Below are 17961 nucleotides of genomic sequence, written 5' to 3'. Positions count from 1 at the left end.
TGTTTAAGAGTTTCTAGCCTAAGGAGAAAGTACAGTCTAAAATAAATATTGAGAAGAAATTTTAAAAAACACAACATAGAAAATGTAAAAAATAATACAAACAAGCTTCTATACACATGCCGTTTATTTACCTACATGTAAACAAATGTATAGAACAAGCCCTGTGGATGCAGGGCCACAGTGCAGAGGACATTGTAGCTGTGTGCCCTCTGCATCTGTCCAGCCAGGCTCTCTGTATGATAATAGAGCTGTTTCTCAGTATTGAATCAATCAGGCCACCTAAACAGGTGAACACAGACAAAATGAGTACTCAGTACATGCAAGCTCACAGCTGCTTTTCTGGTCACTAAGCTGCTGAGTTCCACTTGTTAACCTGCTTTTTTTTTAAACTGATTTAGTCAAATTTACCAGGCACCCGAAACCAACAACAGTTTGCTTGTGGACTGGGACATTTGTTCATTTTTTGTCAGATAGTTTTGCTAAAATGTTTGTATAGCAAAAAATGAACATCAAGAAAAAAGAGCTTCTCTTGGAGGTAGGCTGGGGAAGCCAGAAAAATTAAAAATAAAAGAAATAAAACAAACAAGCACACCTAATATAAAAGACAGAAATACAAGTAAGGTTTCATAAACTCGACTACTTTAAAATAATAGACAGACTGAAGTGTGTTAATGATAAACATTTTTAAGGCTACATTGTAGTATAGGCCATAGCATTTTATGTAACATTTTAATAAACATATAATATATAAATTAATCCAAATTATGAATATATATACTAGAACATTTTAAGTAGTAATTTACAGTTTTAATAAGCTAGAAAATACAATTTGGAGATTAAATAGAAGCCAAAAGGCACCAACCGTAATATACACGCTGGTGTATTGCCACATTTTTAAAAAATCCCAAACTAATACTTTAAGAAAGTTAAATCTCTATTGTAGTAAAACATATTATTTTATTTAGTGTACATTTTAATAGGGATATAAATTCAACATGTCTAACACCTGGAACTGTGAAGAATAAAAGGGTGACAGATCTACTAAGCTTTTGCTCCGATCCAAAGTTTGAAAAACAGTGCAATAGAAATACTGTTTATGAATTAACAGGGTGTCACAGCTGTTTGTTTATTATTTTGTAGGGCTGAATATGCTTTATTACCTTTAAAAAAAAAAAGTATTAGATACTTTACCTAAACAGTTCACAAACAGTGTTTGAATAAAATAATTAAAAAAAAAAAAAAACGTCACAAAAGTTAAACTTACTCAAATGTTTTTGTATTGTGGGTAATAAATCCATCGACTAGACTCCAAATAAAGATCTGGCCTGCAAATAGAAATGAATTACTTTCATAACAAAGCCACACTGAATCAGGTGTTACAGTTTTCATAATGTGTTTATTTTGCTCACAAAACCTTGTTACTGTATGTCTATACGGTGCAGCACACCCAGGCATGTAATACATCTACGTATATGTACAGAACTTGACTCATAATTCTGGGAATAATTCCTTGCAGCTCTGAAATTGATTTTAGTTGCATTAAGTATATAGTTTAGTTGGTGAGGTCACTTACCGGTAACTACTTTTCAGGGACGTCAAACACTCGCAGGTGACAAAACCAGTATAGGCTAAATGGGGAAATAAAGGCAGTCTAAATACGTATTATGAGTGAACGCATGAACGCTTTTGTCAGATACCGATAGCCTAAAGTTACTAGTGACACACACATCTGAACACTGCACGCTGAAGAGCATCAAGTATTTTTATTCTCATATTTGATCATTTTCCAGGAATCATATCAACTTCAGATTAGATTAAAGACTTTCCTGCACCTTGCAGGATTTCTAGATGTTTGCTGGCCAACTAGCCTATCCATGTGCGTTTGTGGCTCCAATATGTTTTACAACATTATTATGTTTGAAAAGATTTTAAAGAAAGAATTTACATTTTTTAGGAACCTACACATATAATGATCCTGCAAAACTCAAGATTGGCCATTGTGTTTTAATGTGTTTTCAAGACAATAAACTGGTGTTTATTTTAATTGGGGCTACTTCTGTTTTAATATCATGAAAAACAGTACACCAAACATGATCAACATACTGGACAGATGAAGCGTTTTTATTAATAACATGTATTTCTTGTTACTTTTGTATATATTTGATACCGTATGACACTGTATACAATTGCATATATTACATTTACTTCACAAAGTAGACAACTAATTTTAAAATGTTTAATGCATACAAGTAGTTGTCCTGTGTACTTGTATGAATTGCAACTGTGGTATATTTTGCAGATTGTTTTTAATAACGTATATAGTAAACTTGAGCTTCACTGAGCAAGTAACATATTTAATAAGTCTACTGTCAACATGTTGTTCAAATACTTTATTGTACTGTCAGTTGTTTTCATCTGTCCTCTAATTTAGACTGCTACGGTAAAATAAATAAATAAATAAATAAAAATACAACCTGCTCATAAGGACCAGTACTGAGATACTTTTAACTGTAAGAATGTCATATTTACGCTGTGAATATGTGAATTAATCCTGAACGGCACCACCCATAAGGAATGATTGTCTCATCAAAATCCAAACTGCCGAATAAGGAAAATTACTTGCCAAATCGACTGATGCTCTTTGAACAAATTAGTGACATCAATAAATAATTAAAAACCACTGCAGTTTAGTTTTCATACTTATTTATTTATTGTTAAAAATTATTTTAAGTACCTGTAAAACATAAACTTGAATACAAATACAATAAACAAGACCTTTGCGGGTAGGTTACATTATTATTCCAGCATTTGTGTTTTATCGTGTTGCACTCTTTATTAGAATTATGTTTTGACCTAAATATTCTAGTTGATCAATTAACAATATTTAACTTGAAATACCCGTTGAAAACACATACCTTTGGTTTAGTTACCCTTTGAGTTTACTGAACATGTACTTTATATTTTTTCTTTCGACAATGTATTTTTTGTTACTTTTACCACATCACAATCTCCTGCTTTCGTCTGTTTCCTCGTTTAAGTATTGCAGTTCTTTTCCGTTATAGATTTCAGACAATAGCTAATTAAACAGTATTCTTTCAAGTTATAACAAAGTTAAATAATACAAGTGTATCACAAATCCACACTATAAGAATCTGGAAAATAAAGTGAAACAGGGAAATAATATAAAAAGGCAAAGTGTTACATATCGTGTACAAGTTACCAAACACAATTAAGTATCCCGTGTTGATTGATTCTGACTGACAGCGTACAGTTAGGGAGGTGCCAGTCCTCTTTGTGCATGTTGCAACACTCTATTGAAACATGCTTACTGTTGTTTGAAATGTATTGTTTAAAAAGCTGATTATGATGAAGTATTAACTACATTCATATATTATAAAACAACTGTTGAGGCTAATGTTTAAAGTTATGAAAGAATCGCTTCTATTAAAAAAAGCAGTTAAATGCACAATACTGCTCAAGCTATTGGTGCCAATAAAACTATTGCAATGTACCAACTTTTATTCATACCTCAGTCTGGGGATGCCAAACCGTTAGCTATAGCAAACAATATCCGGTTGCCATCGATGCCATATTTTGAGTGCGTTGGATATCAGACAGACATGCCTAGGTCGTAGCCCTCCCCCTTTCCCCTTCCCCCTTCCCCCTTCCCCAATCCCAATCATAGTAGCTTTGCCAGCTTACCGAACTCTTCTGCAAGCAGTCAGCCAACTTATTCAAGCATAATCTTCTTCACACAATGGATTTGAGACAGTCTTGCGCAAAAAGCTAGTTTTTAGAAGCGAATTTAACTCGGAGCTGGGATTCCACAAAGCTCTGCTTCTCATTCCCAGCCATCGGTGCTGTCACATTGCGTGACCGTGCATGGCTGAATCGATCAAGTCATCAAACTACACAGGGCAACGCCACGCCCCTGTCACTTCCAAAACTCATCACTGAAATCCGCACTTACTCTATCGACGTTATTGTAATACTGGCAAAGAAAGGGGTTACTCATTTTCTAAGACACAAAGCCTATGGTTTTTGTTTAAATACAGTACTTCTGAAGAAGTTTGAAGTGAAATCATCCATTACTGTATAGCACCTTTTGATAATAAGTCATTTTATGTCTTGCTTAAGTTGAACCATTAATGGTATTTTGGACCCTGGGTAGCAGTGTGGCTTATTATAACAAGCTGAAACGGTGTTGCACTTTGTGATTCCACTCTATAGAAAAAAAAATATTTAGCCTGAAAGGTAAATGATTGTACACTTTCTGGAACAATTTTTTAAAGGCTTCAGTGTTAATTATTACGAAACGCCTTGGGAAATAAATATTGGAACAGTGCGCCACCCCCTGGTAGGTTTATGTTTTACATGATGAACACAAGAGAATAACTCCAACTTCCTTACAGCATTTTGTCAAAGATTTAAAACGAAACATAACACAGTTAAAACACACAATACAATTGTTATATTTATATTATTAAAATGCGTTCTTTATTAAACTGGCAGTAATCGTTTATAAACAAACAGAACAGTATCAAATGGAAATGTGTGCACATTTGAAGCAAATTACAGCTCTGTAATTCTAATTACACATAATATTCACATATCATAAACTAATTAAATAATATTAATAATGATACAACTAGTTATATATATATATATATATATATATATATATATATATATATATATATATATATATATATATATATATATTCATTTTTCATTATTATCATTAAAAATCACATTTCCTTCATTTTAAACAACACTGTAATGTACTTCTACTAGTAATAACTATGTCATTACAAAGTAAATAGCTTGTACAATTCTTAAGTTTTTCTACCATAACAATTTTTGGAAGAAATTTGGGGCCCTATTCACAGGATGTTTTAACATTGTTTTTTTAAGGTAATGCTGATTGAAGAGCACTTACAAACATTCTCATAGTGCATTGAAATATGAAGTGTGTTGGAAAATTAGAAAAATGAATACACCCTCTCTAAAGCAGTTCAACTACAAACTTGATTAAGTTAATAATAATAATAATAATAATAATAATAATAATAATAATAATAATAATAATAACATACCTTATTTTTGTGAATAGTGTTTTTAAAAAATCTATTGTTAAAGAATTCGCAAAATCCTTTTCTACTGTTTTAGAGAAGGTCAGAATTTGTTTCTTAGTTTTTAAAGAACTGTTTTGCCAAAGAGAATGTTTTTAATCACTCATCTAAAAACAGTCCTATAATTGTGTGAATAGATCCCATAGCATTACACATAGATGTATGAATTGGAAAGAATAAAGCTGTCACATAGAACCCAGAAAAGGGAATAAGAATGGAAGACACCTCCCCTTACAACTGGCCTCTGGTAAAACAGGACTCCATCAGTGCCTCATCTCAAGATGTGCTGCTGTCAATTCTCTACAGTGCAGAGACAAGCAGGATATGTTTCTTTAGCAAACACCTGTAAACCATTTAGTAAAAGAGACCCTTCCGACAATAAGTATAAATACTTATTGTAAATGTCAATTATATTAACCAGTGGACTGCAAAGACATGTGTTAAAATGAACACAGTAATGTGTTTGTTTTCGGTTTGTGTTACAAGACAGTTGTGCTTCCCTAAGATGTTTTTTCTTTATTAAAACCTCTTTTTTAGGGAGAAAGATTATTGATTCATACAGTATATTTGTCATCTATCCAATTATGACCTTTTTTTTTTACACCTCTGTATAACCCTAACACCTAACGCTAACCCTAAATACCTACAGTAATGTTTACTGAAATATAGCAAGTAACAAAGGTGCAGACTTCGATGCATACAGTATCACTCCTAACCTGCACCCCTGTAATTCTGTCTTTTGCAAGCAAAGACTGACAAGTGTACCAACTTGGGTGGTGGTTTTGTGATATACAGTAGAATAACATCTGCTGGGGGCAAGTTTGAGACCACAAAGTAATTTCACTTATGACTGAAGCTGGATTCCAACCCAGGCCTGAAGTGAAATGGGTCTAGTCTCCCCACCCCCTCCCTAAAAAAATATTTTACATTGCTCAAATTCATCCACTTTGACTTTTACCTTATTTGGTAATTGTACCATAAAAAAGTAAATCTGTATTCAGTGTCTTTAAGCATCATTTTTACATACATGTTTTTAAAGTGCAAGGAACAGAATTGTTGTGAAATATCTATTTTCTTTTTATCCTGCTTAAAATGAAACAGTGGTAGGTCACCCTGACGTTTCTTTACTGTGGTAGCCAAGACGTTTCATGATGCACTGTGGCACTGAGATCAAGGGCAACTAGCAGTCTAAACCACACAGAATTATACTGTCTGATAACTTCATTTTAAACACAGTATGGTCACAATGGTTTGACCTCTGAGTTGCTACAAATATTAAGGGTGGGCAGCAGTGTGGAGTAGTGTTTAGGGCTCCGGACTCTTGACCAGAGGGTTGTGGGTTCAATCCCAGGTGGGGAACACTGCTGCTGTACCCTTGAGCAAGGTACTTTACCTAGATTGCTCCAGTAAAAGCCCAACTGTATAAATGGGTAATTGTATGTAAAAATAATGTGTAAAAAATAATGTAATGGTATGTAAAAATAATGTGATATCTTGTAACAATTGTAAGTCGCCCTAGATAAGGGCGTCTGCTAAGAAATAAATAATAATAATACATTTATACTGGACTTTCCTTTTAGATCTGTGCTGCAATACAACATATGGCAACTGGAGGGCACTGTGAGCTATGTAAAAATCAAATAAGAAATAAAAGAAAAAGAAAATTAATGTTAAAAGGAAAATGCCATAATATTCTCAGCCATAATATTCAGATTTGTTCAACTTCCTTAACAAACATTGCATTACATTTTGCTGCAGACTCTCAGTATCAGTTATAATTGACAAACATATCAGGAACTATAATCTACATTCATTGAAGGTTGTCTGGGAGACTGGACTTTTCTTGCCCTTGTCTGGCATCTCTACAATCTTAGTCTTACAGTAAATATATTCGACACTTGCAGCTGACATGTACATCACTGTGGTTCTAGATTAGCCAAACAGGGTGAATAATACTGTTCTATTGTCCCAGTACACCTCTGATAATGCAGTTCTGTGTTTGATGTACTATTCTTATTTGTAATGCATCAACAGCAATCTGTTACTCTCCGTGGAAACTCATTAATAAAACAATTGTTACTAAACATGAATGAATAATGAATAAAAGCAGTCATATTCTGTACGCTAATATCTCCTTGCTATAAGGTAAAGAGGGCAGCATTGAAGACATAACCTGGATACATATTAAAGTTCATTTTTCAGAATTGATATTCCCCTGGAACTATTTTCTAAAGAACAAAACAAAACATGAGAGCCTCCAGTTGAACACATGTTGAACTGGAATACTGTAAATGTCCATTATGGTGTTAGGCCTATTTCTGTGGAGCACTGGCTCTTCTGGATTCCAATAACAGGATTTCATTCCTTTTATTTTGGTGGCATTCCTTATTTTTGGAAACATGACTAGGGTGACATCTTTGTTTTCTGCAATACCCCAGCAAAGCCTTTACGATCAGGTAGGACAGTTCAGCCACATTGAGTACCATACACAGGGACGAGGCAGCAATCATGAAAATGGTGAACACGGTCTTCTCGGTGGGTCGAGAAATGAAACAATCAACTGTGTTTGGGCAGGGCCAAGCATCACATTTCACCAGGCGTGGCATATGGAAGCCATTGTAAAGATAATAAAACACGTACATGAAGGCAGCTTCAAACAGCAACCTGAAAAACAGACTAACAGTGTAGGTCCACCACAGCGGCCCCACAATATGGAACTTCTTCTTCTTAAGCATTTCTATGTCCACATCTGCTTTGTCACCCATAGTTCTAATGAGATCCTTCTTTTCCTCTTTTATGCTGTGAGCCACGTGCATGGCTACCAGGAGAGCGGGAGTGGAAACAAAAATAAGCTGAAGGCTCCAGAGCCGAATGTGGGAGATGGGAAAGTAGTGGTCGTAGCAGACATTCTTGCAGCCGGGCTGTAGGGTGTTGCAGGTGAAGTCCGATTGTTCATCTCCCCAGACACTCTCCACTGCCACGATGAGGATCATAATGCGGAAGATGAAGAGGACAGACAGCCAGACCTTCCCAAGGCTGGTGGAGTGCTTGTTCACGCCTCCTAACAGAGAATACAGCTGCGCCCAGTTCATCTTCTTTAGTTACTGAAAACTGGAAACATGAAAATACATAGAGATCAATAAACATACTACTACTACTACAATTACAACTATTTCAACCTTCATACAATGTTTGTCCGGCAACCATGTTTTTAAAAAAATGATAAAACCACTGTTTTTGTTCTGGTATTTCAGAGCTTAATTTTATGTTTCTATTTTTTTGTTTTTATTTCTATACTTTTTATCTATAGTTTTTTTGTAGGATGTTACTATAATTCCATAGCATAAAGTATTTATAAGATAAGTGATTAATAAATTAGCTATACTGACACATGGTGAGTGACATTTGGGGCTGATACATGGTGAGTGACATCTCTTCAACTGAGAACCAAATCATCTGAGGAGTTCATTACTGAACAATTGGGTTCTAAAGGAAGTTATTATTCTTGAGAACCATTACAAAAAAGGTTCTGTTTTACTATGTTTTGATATATTATATGGATGTTTTTCATAGATAGATCATCTTTTGAAAGGTCCTAAAAAAAAAGTTCCAATCTAATAAAATATTCTAAATAATCACAGCATCATTATACAATTTAAATTGTGTTCTAAGGAGTGTGGGCTTGTGGATTCCTGAAAATGAACAAGAAAACATTGAAACGTGCCCTTTACTCAAATGAGTTTGCTCAACAGCGATCACTGACCCTGACCTTGAGGTGGAATATGAAGCCACAAGCAGTAGTGTTATTATGCACAGCACAAGTAGTATTCTGACAAATTCAACAAAACATGAGAAATGCCAAACAAACCAAATAATACACTGGACTGTATTGTATGTCTATATGTTACCAGATGAGATATAGACCTACTTTAATATGTTTTAACATCTTAAACAATGGTGGTTTGTTCACAATACAACTGCAAGTCACCCTGGTTAAGGGCGTCTGCTAAGAAATAAATAATACATTCACTGTAATTTAAACACATTTTTATAATCTATAGTACAAACATGATTTCTAGATAAGACTCCAATCATTGCCGTCTAAGCCTTTCTAGGCTTAGACACCTGCGTTTGCGACCTTTTTTTCAACTCTCATTAAGCGAATTTGTGAACTTACGAGTTAAAGCTGCAATGGCACTCTGTTATACAATGGGCAGTAATAATTTTTTTTACAAGAACATATTTGGAGGAGTATGATTTTTTTTAACACTAGGGTGCGCCAGAATACTACGTTTTATCTTGAGAAATAAAGTTAAAGATTTCTATCACTGACTACTCTGTTTTACCATGGTATACTGTCGTTTTATAATGCTATTCTTGTCTGCCACTGGAAGCCAACCACTTGTACATGTTTCTACTCATTCATAAATGCCAATAATAGGTTGGAATAGTTGTTTGTGTCATTAAGCTGACTTTGTTATCGATAATTATTATTGTAAAAAAAATTATGATCAATAGTGTTCGTGGAGTAACCTGCTACTACACAGGTATCTTGTTGAAAACGAGCTCACTACCTTTGTTAATAACATTTTGTTAAAGCAGACAAGCAGTTTTCAAAGGCATTGTTCCGTCAGCAGTTTAACAAATAGTTTAAAGATCAGAAACTGGCAGATACAAAATGTAATTTTATGTTTGTAAATGTAAAAAAAAAAAAAAAAAAACTACTTTTGTGTTTGTAAATATTAAAAAAGACTAACTAATGCTTCCTTCAATGCAATATCTGTCTCACAAGAAAATACATTCTAGATTGTTGTTATTGATGAAAGGTGCAATGCGCTTGATTGTTATGCTAGACAATTAAACTTTAAAGAAAACAATCTTGCACACAAATATAACATATTTACACACACACACACAATGGTGCCCAAAAGTATTGACACCCTTTCAAAGCATAGAATATCAAAAAATAAAGAAACAATTCCTTTTAATCAACTTTAAAACAAAAACTGTTTTCTATCAATTTTACTTTTAAAAAAATGTATAAAAAAGACTGCAAGCTATGCCTATGTGTGTTGTGTTATTTTAATGTCATCCCGATGATTGAACTACATCATGTTATGGATTAATGAAGCTTTTAATGTATTTTAAAGTGGAAATAGGGGTGTAAAAAGGCAAGAAGGTTTTGAATCAGAGCAGACACGGATGGATTATACACATTGCCTACACATTAATGTAGCCTATATAGCCACATTACATCCCCTGCCAGATGTACTGCAAATAGTAGTAGTAGTAGTAATAATAATAATAATAATAATAATAATAATAATAATAATAATAATAATAATAATAAACTACACCGAAGGGTACATAATAAGCCTGTAATCGTATCGATGGCTTCCGGTGGCAAGATTAAATGTATCCATTTCACCGAAGCCGGAGATACGATTATAGGCTTTTTATTACACACGATGGTATACTGTACTTTGTTATAATTGTAGCCGTTGACAATAACTTGAAAACGTAGCACAAACATGACGATTTCCCTTGCTTTGCTTTTTTTATGCTTTTGTTTTGCTTGAAATAACCTGTCTACCCTTCTCTGTATACTGCGGAGTGTGTGCGGCTCAGATTCTTCTCCGTTTTGACGCCTCACTGACAGTCGAGTTCCTGTACTGGTATTTGACTACAGTACGCTTGTAATAAATGTATATCACTCAGCGTCTTTTTTTTGGGGGGGGGGGGGGGGGGGAGCATATTCATGATTTTCAACGAACACGTCTCTGTGTAATATTTTGAAATATGGTCGTTATTTTTATTAAACTGGCAGTTTGTCTGCGGTGGTGATGCCAGTTAAGATGCCCACACGACCTGTACGTAATACACCTTATAATCTTACACTACGGGTGTTCTAATAAAATCTATAGGGCTGTAAACGGTTACTACTGATAATAATAATAATAATAATAATAATAATAATAATAATAATAATAATAATAATAATAATACATTAAACTGTGTTAAATGCACCAAAAAACTTAAATACAAAAATGACACAGGCTATATATATATATATATATATATATATATATATATATATATATATATATATATATATATATATATTATATATATATATATATATATATATATATATATATATATATATATATATATATGTGTGTGTGTGTGTGTGTGTGTGTGTGTGTGTGTGTGTGTGTGTGTGTGTGTGTGTGTGTGTGTGTGTGTGTTACAAACACTAAAAAATAAAAAATACAAAAACTGTATCTGACACGAATCCAAATAGGTTGTGCTGCATTTTAATTTTAAATTTAAAAAAAAAGCTGATCAGGATTTATATGAGGGAGTTACAGATCAAACAAGAAAAAAAAACAGAATCGAACTGACAGACCTCAGGTGAATGACAGAAAAGCGAATCACAGAGCGCTACTCCAATAGCCATTCCATTTCTTACCTTGTACTTATCTTTCAGAAGACTTCCATTAAAGTTCAGTCACTCAGTCCAATAAGTATTTGTTGTATGCGCTGATTTCAGTTGACAAGCCTTTTTTCTTTTATTGGCTAACGCAGAGAATGGCTAACTTTGTTGAGAAGGATTTCCAGCGTGACTCTAGTTTGTGTAACTCGTGTTTTACTTGCTCCCTGGGCACCTGCTTAAGACTTTAGGGTTCACCTGCTTGACGCCAGTGGAGGGAGGAGCCAAGGAGCTGACGAAACCGATGAGTCAACAAAATATTTCTGGCACTCTTTCGTGAACAAGGGTGTTTTGCACTGCAGTCATCTTAAAATAGTCGCTTCTCTATGACTTTTGGATTAAAAAAAATAAGGATAATGGCAAAACAAAAGTTAAGATAATTTACAAACAGAACAACAATAGCCAATTAGACCTTTCTACTGTAGCCTATATAACAGTCTATCCAGGCAAAGTGGACGGACGGGGAAGGCGGGGGTTACAAGAACAGTTATTTAGTTTAACCCACAACAGTTAGCTGCCAGATATGTCTCACCATCAAATACTGAAATACAATCTGACTTTCTGTTAAAGCATGCACGTGTAACTTTTAGCAAAAGCAGCAGGACGCATCTGTGTGCCGCCTTTTTAAAAGCTCAACTTACCTGACAAGAAATACTGCCCAACAGGTGTATCAACAAGATAATACGCTACACTTGAATTTCATGTTTTAACATAGCCGTCAGTTAACGTTTATCATGAATTCACCGCTATCAAAAAATAAAACGAACTCTAGACTACAGAAGAGAATACATTTAGGATGCTTGTAGTCGGTCTCGTTATTGTCAAATAGTGACTCAAACACATTAGTGTAAATGTAATGAATATACTAAATTAATCTTTTACATATGTAGTTATTATTATGATTTGTGTGCAACGTTTATATTTAAACTTTGATAAATAATTAATGAACAAAACAAAGTTAACCGTATATAGAAATGTAATCTGTATAAAAAAAATACATTTTGAATTATGTCAAACATCAACACATCAGATTCATGCAGTCAAATATCTTATGAATACAAAATAAATGCCTGCTCAGTTAAAGACCAATACTTGTATTCAATATAAATCTATTGCTGAAGAACCAAATGTAAATCGGTTTCTACAGATTATAGTATTTTTATACTTTACATTGCAATGCTTATTTTTGTAACACGTGTTTTTTGTCTAAAACAACTTAAATAAACCCTAAAACGTGTTTACAATCTGTCCCATACAATGTATTTTTAATTCTTAAACATTTAATTTTACAGTGAACAGTTTGATTGAAATGCATCACCCCAAATAGCATGACATTGTTTTTCATTTTATAAAGACGTATTTGTGTGTTTAGATTATTTGAAGCAGTTAATCAAATAACAATATTGCATTATGTTGTTGTTGGGGTTTTTTTTTTATAAGAAAATGCTTTGAATTTTAAATTACTTTTCAGACAACGGATTTTTCCAAAAACTACTATAATTCTTAAACGTGAATAAACCCTGAAGCTGGCAGTCTAACTCACATTGAAATATGTTGGATATTTAAGTTAAGTTAAAACGTTGGAAACATAAAAAGGCCTTACAGAAATGCATGTGTTTTCAAAGTTCAGTTTGAGTTGAGAAACTGACAGAGAAATCAATGCTGTTTATTTAAATGTAAATCTGCACCACATTTAACATGCTATATTTTAGCCACACAGGATAGTTTCACAAATTTAAATTAGCGCTTTGTGAATTGGTACCATTATTGCTTAATACGACATCATTCACGTGTCAATGCAGATATTTACTGCTTTTGGACATATGATCTACTTTAGATACACGATTAAGTCTATTATTTTATATTTAATAATACAATATAGCAATAAAATATAATACACACATAAAAGTATAGCTTTTTGAAGCGTTCTACTATTCAGAAAGGTATCTGAAAGACACACTGTAGCACAGCATCAAATATGGCTTAAATGACAACACTATGTAACACAATTTTTGTTCCTGGGTAGTAAGTGTTATTTCCTAATTGCTTATGCCTCAAAAGTATAGAAAATGGCTATTATTCCCCACAAACTTTGCTTTTGTGACCAGGACAGTGATATTTTGAAATTTACCTATTTCCAATGAGAAAACGGGCGAATTTGTGTCTTTTCGTTCACATAAAGTCAGAAAAAAACAACATATGAATCCAAATTAACATGTATTTATACTAAAGTAATACAAAAATGACTACAAAAGATTTAGAAGTGAGTAGTTTTTCGAGATTTACGATTATACTGTAAATCACTTTCACGAATCAGCCCCCAAATGTAGTCTCCCATCATGTTCTCGTTATACTGTCCTTCATTGACAGCTCATCCAGGAGCCTCAAAGCCGTGCTGCTCCATAATGGTAACAAGTACCCGTCCCTTCCCCTGGCTCACTCGGTGCACCTCAAAGAGGATTACAACAGCATCAAGACCTTGCTGGACGCCTTGAAGTATGATGAGTACGGCTGGGACCCCCGGAAGGTGCTGATGTCACCACTGCACATCAAATTGGGCCTTTATGAAACAATTTGTCAGAGCTCTAGATAAGGAGTCGGCAGCCTTCAAGTACCTTCAAGACTTCTTCCCTAAGCTGTCTGAGGCAAAGGTCAAAGCCAGTGTCTTCGTCGGACCACAGATAAAGAAGATCCTGGAGTGCAATGAATTCCCCAAGAAGCTCACTAGTAAGGAGAAAGCGGCTTGGAACAGATTTGTTGCAGTGGTTCGGGGCTTCCTGGGCAATCACAAGGCCGAAAACTATGTGGAGCTGGTTGAGACTGTTGAAGAACTACGGCACAATGGGCTGTAGGATGTCCCTCAAAGTCCATATCCTTGATGCTCATCTTGATAAATTCAAGGAGAACATGGGAGCGTACTCGGAGGAGCAAGGCGAGCGCTTCCACCAGGATATACTGGACTTTGAACGCCGCTACCAAGGACAGTATAACGAGAACATGATGGGAGACTACATTTGGGGGCTGATTCGTGAAAGTGATTTACAGTATAATCGTAAATCTCGAAAAACTACTCACTTCTAAATCTTTTGTAGTCATTTTTGTATTACTTTAGTATAAATACATGTTAATTTGGATTCATATGTTGTTTTTTTCTGACTTTATGTGAACGAAAAGACACAAATTCGCCCGTTTTCTCATTGGAAATAGGTCAATTTCAAAATATCACTGTCCTGGTCACAAAAGCAAAGTTTGTGGGGAATAATAGCCATTTTCTATACTTTTGAGGCATAAGCAATTAGGAAATAACACTTACTACCCAGGAACCAAAAAAAAAAAAAAATTGTTACACGGTGCAATCGTTGTTTCTGTGATGGTTAGGACACTGCAAAGAAACAATTCTGTTCTGGGTTTGAAATTGATAGGGCAGCTCCTTTTAAAAAAAAATTGTAGCATAAAAATATTGCTGTGTGTTATACCGTATTTCATTAATGGTTACCTGATTATTACTTATCATTAATCCTCAGATTCGTCTTATATATATTGGCAAAGTCAAGCTTACTTCTGTATAAGTTATCATGCTTATCAAAGCGTGTAAAAAGTGAACTCACCACAATTAAAGTTCGAATTCTCCTCTTCATTTGAAAGCACTGCAGGTATCACCACGTTTACATAGGCAGTGACTTATTACGGAAAGCACTGCAGGTATCACCACGTTTACATAGGCAGTGACTTATTACCGAAAGCACTGCAGGTATCACCACGTTTACATAGCCAGTGACTTATTACGGAAAGCACTGCAGGTATCACCACGTTTACATAGGCAGTGACTTATTACCGAAAGCACTGCAGGTATCACCACGTTTACATAGCCAGTGACTTATTACTGTCGGTATCACCACGTTTACATAGCCAGAGACTTATACCGCTCCTTCAGTGATTGGCTGCTGCTACAATAATGTGTCAGTAAATCAGTGCATCTAATAGCAAGTGCAATATATTGTTTTAATGCAAGTTCACTGGGCGTGAGCTGGGGGGGAAAGATAAGGCAGAAGAAGCAGCAAGGAGCAGTTAGTAGGACAGAATGTGGTCACCGACTGGGGCCGAGGCTGTCGACATCCCAGGGGCGGAGGACCCGGCAACCGGAAACAGGATAGAAAAGAGGTCACCGACTGGGGCCGACGCTGTCGACATCCCAGGGGCGGAGGACCCGGCAACCGGAAACGGGATAGAAAATAGGTCGTCGACTGCGGCCGACGCTGTCGACATCCCAGGGGTGGAGGACCCTGATTGGCCGAGACATCACGCTGCCTGGGACCTGAAAATAAGGACAGAGCATTGAGGTTAGTATAGGACTCGGCACGAGTGACCACGTCCTGAAGAGAGGCAGAATAGAAGAGAGCCTCGAGTGAGATGAGCGCAGGAGCTGCGACAGGACAGAGTTTGGCCGGGGGTCCGCTCTGACTCACGCGGTGAGAACCCCTGAAGGTAAGGGAGGCGGCTGCCTAGCCCTGAGGTCGGGGAAGTGAGCCTCACTTGCCCCCCAAAGGATGGACCCCCGGCACCTACGAAAATTCCCACACCGTGAGACAAACAAGACAGAACATGCCAACGCATAACATAAACAAACAAACAAAAGACCAGAAGGACGAACAAAGGGGAATTAGTAAATTTGTTAATGGGATGTGACTGTGTATACCTGACTATGTGTATACCAGCCACTCAGTGGAGAGGAAAAAAACCCTCGAAGCGAATTTAGGGGAAAACCTCAGGTGGCCCCGGCGAACAGGTAGCCCCCACTCCGGGCATGCTAGCAATTTTAAAATGGGCTGCTGCTATATCGAAGGGAGATGAATGGACGTAATAGTCTACTGCGGAAGAGGACCAGCGGCCCATGGTCTTGATCAGACTGTGATTGATGCTGGCTCTTGCAGCGGAGGTAGCTGCACCTATACAAAATGAATGGGGAGAATACAGCTGAGGAGGGAGGCCTGTTCTAGAAAGGAGGGAGGATAGGTGGGCTGAGAACCAGTGACGAGTGACAATAGAGTGAGAGGAATCGATAAATAGAGGGTCCAGGGGGGGATGGGATTTCCTGATGGAGAGATATTTTGCCATTGCAGAGAAAGGGCAGATAGAGGATTCGATCCTTGAAAGCTGGATGAACTGACCACGCCGGAGTTGATCTGTCTTTGAGATACGCAGCCGGATTATGAAATAGGAGTTGCTAATACAGGAGAGATCGCAGAGACAAATACCCATTGCAGGGAAGCTTGAAGCTGAAGGAACTGCGAATTCTGAGCATCTGGGGAAGCCGAAGAAGGCTGTGAGGCAGATGATTTCCATTAGGAGATCTTCGTATGGGGAAAAGCAACCTTTCCGAAGAGTAGAGATGAGGGAATGGAGGATATCTGTTGATATAGGCAGGCGGGAAGGTGCAGCAGGGGGGGAGCTTTTGAAGATTCCGCGGAGAGTCAGACGAACAACTGGTATGGAGAGGATGGTGGGTGAAGGCACGGACATGATGCGGTAGTGATATTGTATTCCTGAAATGTAAGATTTGATGGATGCTGGGGAAAGATGGAGAGATTCCTTAGCATGGACGGCCAGGATCCAATCTTGATTGAAGGGAATAGGGTGGATATGATTATGAGCACAGAAGGTTAGGAATGCTGACCAGGCCGTAGAATAAGAAGCTCTTGAAGAAGGGGCGAGGGCTGTAGACATGTAGTTTTGAGCGGATTGAAGGAGGTTGCGGAGGGTAGGGTTCAGTCCAGAAGTAGCTGATGAAACTGTGGGGTCTGGAGGGGGTTTGGGGAGGCAGATGGAACCAGCTGACGGAACTTGGCTACCTGTAGGCGAGAAAGAGCATCCGCAGCATTATTATGGGTACCCGGAAGATGATGAGCTTGTATTAGGAAGTTGAGAGATACAGACGACCATATGAGACGACGGAGCAGGCGCATAATGAGGGGGGATGAAGAACGTCCTTTGTTGATGATGTGCACTGTGGGTTTGTTATCGCTGAAGAAAATAATTGATTTTCTTGACCATTGGTGACCCCAGAGGGCAGCGGCCACCGCGATTGGATAAATCTCTAGAAGTGCCGTAGATTTCTCTTGAGGGGGAAGGAGCTGAATTTCAGGGGGCCAAGTGCTAGAGAACCATTCAGGAACAAGGAACCCGCCGAATCCGATGGATGAGGCGTCAGTGAAGAGGGCAAGGTCGTGGGGGGCTGAAATGAAATCGTCGTAAAATAGAGAGAGGCCATTCCAGTTAGTAAGGAGACTGATCCACATCTTTATGTCTTTCCTGGCTTCAGCTGAAATTTTCACGTGA

At 36.6% G+C, this 17961-nt stretch overlaps 1 protein-coding gene across 1 annotated transcript; it reads right to left on the bottom strand.

Annotated features, from left to right (window-relative positions):
• Positions 1-4726: 4726 nt before the first annotated feature.
• Positions 4727-11987, bottom strand: LOC117406762 (gap junction beta-2 protein). Its single transcript, XM_034011049.3, has 2 exons — positions 11605-11987; positions 4727-8243 (listed from the first exon to the last, which is right to left on the bottom strand). The coding sequence occupies exon 2, from the start codon at positions 8222-8224 to the stop codon at positions 7445-7447; it is 780 nt and encodes a 259-aa protein (XP_033866940.1). The 5' UTR covers positions 8225-8243; positions 11605-11987; the 3' UTR covers positions 4727-7444.
• Positions 11988-17961: the final 5974 nt, after the last annotated feature.

Source organism: Acipenser ruthenus, chromosome 8 (genome assembly GCF_902713425.1).
Source record: "Acipenser ruthenus chromosome 8, fAciRut3.2 maternal haplotype, whole genome shotgun sequence".
In the NCBI taxonomy this organism is placed as follows: Eukaryota; Metazoa; Chordata; class Actinopteri; order Acipenseriformes; family Acipenseridae; genus Acipenser; species Acipenser ruthenus.
The sequence above is the reverse complement of the archived record's forward strand: the minus strand, read 5'-3'. Positions and strand labels throughout refer to the sequence as shown.